Source organism: Sminthopsis crassicaudata, chromosome 4 (assembly GCF_048593235.1).
Source record: "Sminthopsis crassicaudata isolate SCR6 chromosome 4, ASM4859323v1, whole genome shotgun sequence".
NCBI classification, from domain to species: domain Eukaryota; kingdom Metazoa; phylum Chordata; class Mammalia; order Dasyuromorphia; family Dasyuridae; genus Sminthopsis; species Sminthopsis crassicaudata.
This window is the reverse complement of record NC_133620.1, coordinates 375,103,203-375,110,854: the sequence shown is the minus strand read 5'-3', so window position 1 is coordinate 375,110,854 and position 7,652 is coordinate 375,103,203. Positions and strand designations below refer to the sequence as shown.

Sequence of the window (7,652 nt, the reverse complement as noted above, 5' to 3'; positions counted from 1 at the left end):
TATACCAATGGAGATACAAGTAGTATAGAGCAACATGATAATGACAACAGAGGAAAACCCCATTATACAGAAAGGTAAGTTATCTTGGTAATAATGAATAATAATAATGATAACTAATAGATACATAGCACTTAAAGCTTTGCAAAATACTTTCATGTTGTTGTTCTGAGTCATTTAACTGCCTCCAAATAGAAATTTACCATAATCTCAAACCTGGGGTTACTCTTTGGGGTTCTCATAGGAGAAGAGATGATTCATAGTCCCTGAATAATTCACAGATTTGCTCAGAAAATGAGAATTGAATAACTTTCTCTCCTTGGAATTTTTTGATCATTCTGACAATGCCTAGAATCCTATCTCCTACAGGAAGCTTTCTCAGTTGGTGAAAGAAAGAAGCTTTTTTTTTTCCTCATCACATATTGTACTATCTACCATGCTTTGGAATTCTTACAACTAGACCCCATCCTGCTCTTACCTCTACTATCACTCTACCATGTATCCATCTGCTACATTTATTTGGACAGTTGTGTGAAATGTATTGATTTAATCTTAAATTGATAATAAGCAAGAGTATACTGGTAAATGTTTAACTAGCTCTTCAAATGTAGATGTTTCATATGTGTATGTCTATATATGTATGTATGTATACATTTAAATATATACATACATTTCACACTTCAAGTTTAACTTGCATTATTAACATTTTCCTCATCACTTTAAGTCTAAATTATCAACAAAAAATTAAATGAAGCTTTGATTTATAGCAGGAGATGATTTCCAAGGGATAAATGTTCCCATTGAAAATCAGTTCTCTCCAGTTTCTTCTGGCTCCAGTATATCTCTGCGTAAATATACTATACTTTAACTTATTTCTTTATAACCCTGTAAAGCAGGGAATGCAAATGTTACAATCTCCATTTCACAAGTTGGGGGGGGGGGAATGGAAGGAGCTGTATTAGAGAGAAGAATCCTGAATTTGGATTCAAAAGATATGACTTAGCTTGTAGACTTTATCACATAAAGGACCCTTCTTAAGCCAAAGTTTCTCTAGGACTAATTCCATTGAAAATAAGAGGTGATAATTGCACTATTACAGACCTACTCCATAGGTATGTAAGGTAGCTACAATGAAGTATAATCCATCAAATGCTATTCAATAAGAGTTCACATGTCAATTGCTTTCTCCTGGTCACAAATAACTCTCCTGATGAGAATTCTAAGATTTGGATCATGAAAGCATTTTTATATCCATTTAATAGGAGATGAAGCTAAAACTTATGCTGATGAGCATGTGTAATTATTTTTGTAAAAATTTTATATAGCTGAGGAAAACAAGGCACATGAATCTCTAGTCCTCAATGTTTTCTAGAAATAAGGTTTTATTTTTCCCCTGGACTGTTGGTATGTTCTTTTCTTTCATTTACTTTGAGAACCAATACAGCAAATCACTCAAACCTAAGGCCACCTCCATTATAGACTTTAATCAATGAATATTTGGTCTAATTAAACTATTTTCCTCATTTTTATCTTCTTCACTACCATTTCCACTTTCTCTGGAAACACATATGAGGTTGTTAAAGATGTGATATAGTGGAAACATTCTCCTTGATGGTAAAATGAGTTTATAATTTAAAAGTTCCAGCAGATTTTTTCCATCTATCTCTTGTCCTTTCAATTTCATCCTTAAATGTCCTCATGCTGACCTGGCCTGTTTTGGTAACTGCAATAGTATGTTTTTCACTGTAATTCATATAATAATATAACACTTACTGTGTGCCAGGAATTGTGCAAAGTACTCTACAATTATGATCTAATTTGATCCTCACAGCAATCCTGAAAGATAGAGTCTGTTACTATCCCTGTTTTAGAGATGAGGAAACTAATAAAAGCAGAGATTAAGTGATTTGTTCAGGGTCACACAGCTAGCAAGTGTCTAAGGCTGGATTTGAACTCAGGTCTATACTAACTCCAAGCTCAATGCACTATTCATTGCACCACCTTGCTGACCCATATAGTTGACAATATATGAATAGTATGTGTAACAGCTGCCTCATCAAATAGTCTTCAAAGAATTAAAGCCAAAAGCTACGCAAAGAGCAAATGAAGCAGGACATGGTAGGTAAAATATTTTACCAACAAGAATTACAAAAAAATATAAATATGCATTGAGTATATATGACTATAAAGGATGCCATTCAAAAACATATATAATCAAATTAGAAAATGGACCAATATGATGACAATGGAGAGAGTGGAGAATGAACAGCCCATGTGATCTTGCACATTTAAGAGAAAAAAACACGAAGGTCTTTAGCTTATTGGATAGACCTCTTATGGAAAAGTGATGGGAGAATATTAACAAGAGTTCTACAGGATGAGCAAACATTGATTAGTTGAAATCTGTATTACTGTTGGTAGTACCAAAATTGAAATCATGGAGATGAATTTGTGTAACATAAAGTATAGAGTTTGAAACCAAAAGTAATTTCTATTTCATTTTGGATTGTGTTATGCCATTTGGAGAGACAAGTTATTGACTATCAATATATGTAATTCGTGGTAATATTAAAGCACTTGAATACTATTCATATGAACCACATGTTAGTGATGGAAATACCCAGAATAATTTAAAAGAAAAATTGGGATTTCAGTCCTGGTTTTGCAGTTCACAAGATGTACCATCTTAAATGAAGTGTTATAACAAAGGAAACAATGGGCTGGTATTTATATTTATTGCCAATATCTGCCAAATTCATGAACTACAGTCTTTAACACTTCAGAAGTCTCCTTGCTGATGGGCACAGTCCTTTCCATAATGTAGATCATAATCCATTAATCCTATCTATTCCTTCTTACCCAATATAACTTTTGTCTATGTCTTCCTATAAATCTTCCCCCCAAGGAGTCCACCCAATGTTAATAGTTGGGGATAGTAGAGTTAATATTGTATGGATCTTCTGGATCACACAGGCTATCCATCTGGTTTACCTCATTCACATGACATGTCTGTATTTCTTTTTTCAGGCTTACATCTCTCTGATAACATTCCATGTTTTCTATATAATTTTGCATTAGCAATATGTTGCAGCCTTCTCGTGCCCACCATATGGCTATCCATTATACTTTGGGTGTCCAACTTTAACTTTAACCCCTTCTGGTTCATCAAGAATTGCACCAATGTACATATGTACATTGTACATAGATTATTGTCATAATAACTTTCTAGAAATGAGAATATGGGCCTAGGGGTGAGTACTCATTTATGTTTCCTCAAAAAAAAAAATTTATAATACTAAAGTCCATGATTTCTTCCAAGCATTTAGTATCAAACAATCATACTAGCCTCTTTAAGATATTAAACTCAGTTTGATATGACTTTTTCTTAACCAAGCAATGGTGGATACTAGTGATTCCCGTTTTATTTCTACATGCTCATTTGCACCTTGGCTGAATTCATTATCATTCAAAACACCCCCCACTGGTCACCACTCTTTTATAAATATTTTTTTCTCCTACTAGAATATAAGAAGGCAAAGACTATCTGTCTTGTTTGTATTTGTATCCCTCATGCTAAGACCATGGTAACATTGAATATTGATATTTTTATGTTTTATTTAGCATAACCACATATAAGTTATCAAAAAGTGGCCATGATTTTTAGTATAATTCTATGATTTAGGTATTTATAATAAAAACTTGGGAAGAAGAGTCAATGTGGTACACTGGATAGAATCCTAAATTAGGGGGCAAAGGAGACTTTCCTGGATTTGAATCCCAGCTTTGCCACTAACTAGTTATATGAGTACAGATTCTTTGAAGTAGGGTACATTGGGACCCTTTTACAGGATTCGATAAATTATAAGCATTATTATACTCATTTTATAGATGAGGAAATTAAGTTTCTGAGGTAACATTTCTTAGTTGAAAATCACACAACTAATAAATGATAGAGCAAAAATCTGATTTTTTGGTGTGCTCCAAGTCCTTCATTACCCTGAGCTTCAAGTTTTTCTTCTTGGCCTTATATTTTTTAAATGTTATTTTATATATATATATATATATATATATATATATATATATATATATATATATATATACATATATATATATATGTATACATGTATACATATATATATATAATTGTTTATATTATATATAAATATACATATATATTTAAGTATTTTTTAAATTTTGTATTATAAAAAAAAAAAAACACCACTCTAGTGTGCTTTATATTTACATACTCTGTGTAAGTCAATTCCCAAAACTGAACTTGAAAATCTGGAAGATTGTTTCCAATTCTAAAATATATAATGGTGCTAATGATAATAATGACATAGCTAACCCATTAATTTAATTTATTCCCAGGAAAAAGTTGCTAAGATGCAAAGAATCAACCAAACCATTAGAGTCACTAAGTTTATCCTTGTGGGTTTCTCCAGCCTGGGTGAGTTACAGATGCTCCTTTTTGTGATCTTCCTGTTTCTCTACATGACAATCCTTTTGGCCAATGCCACCATTATGACTGTGATTCGTTGCAGCCGGTCCCTCCACACCCCTATGTATGGCTTCCTTTTCATCCTCTCTTTTTCTGAAACCTGTTATACCTTTGTCATCATCCCCCAGCTCCTGGACCATTTGCTCTCAGATACTAAGACCATCTCTTTTGTGGCTTGCGCCACCCAACTCTTCTTCTTTCTGGGCTTTGCATGCACCAATTGCTTCCTCATCGCTGTGATGGGCTATGACCGTTATGTGGCTATCTGCTTCCCCCTGAGGTACATGATTATCATGAACAAGAGACTGGGGCTTGGACTTATATCTGTGTCTGCTGCTACAGGATTCTTCATTGCCCTGGTAGCCACCAATCTTATCTGTGACATGCCCTTCTGTGGCCCCAACAGGGTCAATCACTACTTCTGTGATATGGCACCTGTTATCAAGCTGGCCTGTACAGACACCCATGTGAAGGAATTAGTTCTATTCAGCCTCAGCATCCTTGTCATTATGGTTCCCTTTGTGCTAATCTTAATCTCCTATGGCTTCATTGTCAACACCATCCTTAAGATTCCATCAGCTGATGGGAAGCGTAAGGCATTTGCCACCTGTGCTTCTCATCTCACTGTAGTCATTGTCCACTATGGATGTGCCTCCATTATCTACCTTCGGCCCAAGTCCAAGTCTGCATCAGATAAGGATCAGCTTGTGGCAGTGACATATACTGTAGTGACTCCCTTGCTCAATCCCCTTGTCTATAGCCTGAGGAATCAGGAGGTGAAGGCAGCACTGAAAAGAGTCTTCTGGAGGCCAGCACCTGCCAAGTTAGTCTGAAGGAGGCATTTTAGTTTATAAAGAATGGGGAAAAGGTGCCCAAGGCATGAATCCACCATGCCATAGAAATATTTATTCAAAGGCTGGGGGCACTTTGTCTTTTTCAAACTGGAAAAAAGCAAACAAATATGAACCATATACAATGGAGCATCATAAACATGCCCCATTGCCTCATGGCTATGATCCTCAGCATAGCTTAGTGGGGGGAAAAGCACTGAATTTAGAGTCAGATGTCCTAAATTCGAGTACTAATGATATGTATAACCTATGCGATCATGGCCAAATGTTTCAATGCCTGTGTGTCTATTTTCTACCAAAAAATAAGACATGGGTGGGATGAGCCAATATGGCAGAGAAAAGATAATCACTCATCTGAGCTCTTCCAAATCCCCTTCAAACACCTTTAAAAGATGGCATAAAACAATTTTTGGAGCAGAAGAAACTACAAAAGGATAGAGTGAAATAATCTTCCATCTGAAGACAGCTCAGGTCAGCAAGAAAGGTCTGTCATACCTCCTTGATGGTGGAGGGCATTCTAGTATAGGCTGTGCCAACATAGTCCTTGCCCCAGAAAATCACAAGCAGGCCTTGGAAGCCACTGAATAAGCAGTAGCAATAGTGGCAACTTCTGGAATTCTCAGTTCATAGATGGTTAGGGAACAAGAGATTATAGTCTCTCTTTGTTGGCACTGGGGGCAAGACTCTGTCCATTCTCAGATCTGGCTCACAGTCCTAGGATAAGGAGGAGGACTAACACACCAAATCTTGCAGCCCTAGTGAAGCAGAGACCCTCCTCACAGTTACAGGGCAGAAATGAGTGCTTGTGGTCATTCACAGACCAGGCCAGGAGAATAGCAAACACCTCTCCTTAGATCATACCACCTTGGAAGAACTGAAAACTTACAGAAGCATCTTTGAAAATAGCTGCACAGAACTTCTGAATCTTGGGATAGTTAATCCTACATCTTGAAAGCAGAGCCCCACTTTAATAAAGAAAAGTCAAGAAACAAACTGAAAAATAAGCAAACAGGCAAAAAATATTCTAGCCATACAAAGTTACTATGTTGACAAGGAAGATCAAAACTCACAATTAGAAGATGACAAAATTAAAGTTCCAACATCCAAAGACTCCAAGAAAAATATGAATTGCTCTCAAGCCATGGAGGAGCCCAAAATGGATTTTGAAAATCAAGTAAGGAAGGTAGGAAAAATGGGAAGAGAAACAAGAGTGATATAAGAACATCATGAAAAATAAATTAAGAGTTTGGTAAAGAATACATGTGTACATCTAGTGTTTGAAAAACCCAGAGATCACAACTTTTGGGATAAGAATTCATTATTTGACAAAAACTGCTGGGAAAACTGAAAATTAGTATGGCAGAAATTAGGCATGGACCCACACTTAACACCACATACCAAGATAAGATCAAAATGGGTCCATGATTTAGGCATAAAGAATGAGATCATAAATAAATTAGAGGAACATAGGATAGTTTACCTCTCATACTTGTGGAGGAAGAAGGAATTTGTGACCAAAGAAGAACTAGAAATCATTATTGATCACAAAATAGAAAATTTATATTACATCAAATTAAAAAATTAAAAATATTACATCAAACAAAACTAATGCAAACAAAATTGGAAGAAAAGTAACAAGTTGGGAAAACATTTTTACAATTAAAGGTTCTGATAAAGGCCTCATTTCCAAAATATATAGAGAACTGACTCTAATTTATAAGAACTCAAGCCATTCTCCAATTGATAAATGGTCAAAGGATATGAACAGACAATTTTCAGATGATGAAATTGAAACTACTTCCATGCATATGAGTGTTCCCAATCACTATTGATCAGAGAAATGCAAATTAAGACAACTCTGAGATACCACTACACACCTGTCAGATTGGCTAAGATGACAGGAAAAAATAATGATGAATGTTGGAGGGGATGCAGGAAAACTGGGACATTGATGCATTGCTGGTGGAGTTGTGAAAGAATCCAACCATTCTGGAGAGCAATCTGGAATTATGCCCAAAAAGTTATCAAACTGTGCATACCCTTTGATCCAGCAGTGCTATTACTGGGCTTATATCCCAAAGAAATACTAAAGAAGGGAAAGGGACCTGTATGTGCCAAAATGTTTGTGGAAGCCCTTTTTGTAGTGGCTGGAAACTGGAAAATGAATGGATGCCCATCAATTGGAGAATAGTTGGGTAAATTATGGTATATGAATGTTATGGAATATTATTGTTCTGTAAGAAATTACCAACAGGAGGAATACGGAGAGGCTTGGAGAGACTTACATGAACTGATGCTGAGTG

The 7,652-nt window shown here is 35.6% G+C and overlaps 1 protein-coding gene across 1 annotated transcript; it reads left to right on the top strand.

Annotated features, from left to right (window-relative positions):
- Nucleotides 1–4,383: 4,383 nt before the first annotated feature.
- On the top strand, nucleotides 4,384–5,331 carry LOC141541371 (olfactory receptor 10T2). The gene has a single exon (XM_074265510.1). It carries the CDS (start codon nucleotides 4,384–4,386, stop codon nucleotides 5,329–5,331), a length of 948 nt encoding a protein of 315 aa, XP_074121611.1.
- The last annotated feature ends 2,321 nt before the right edge of the window (nucleotides 5,332–7,652 follow it).

Coding starts and splice junctions, on each gene's coding strand:
- LOC141541371 (XM_074265510.1), top strand. CDS start 4,384: ATGCAAAGAATCAACCAAACCATTAGAGTCACTAAGTTTATCCTTGTG.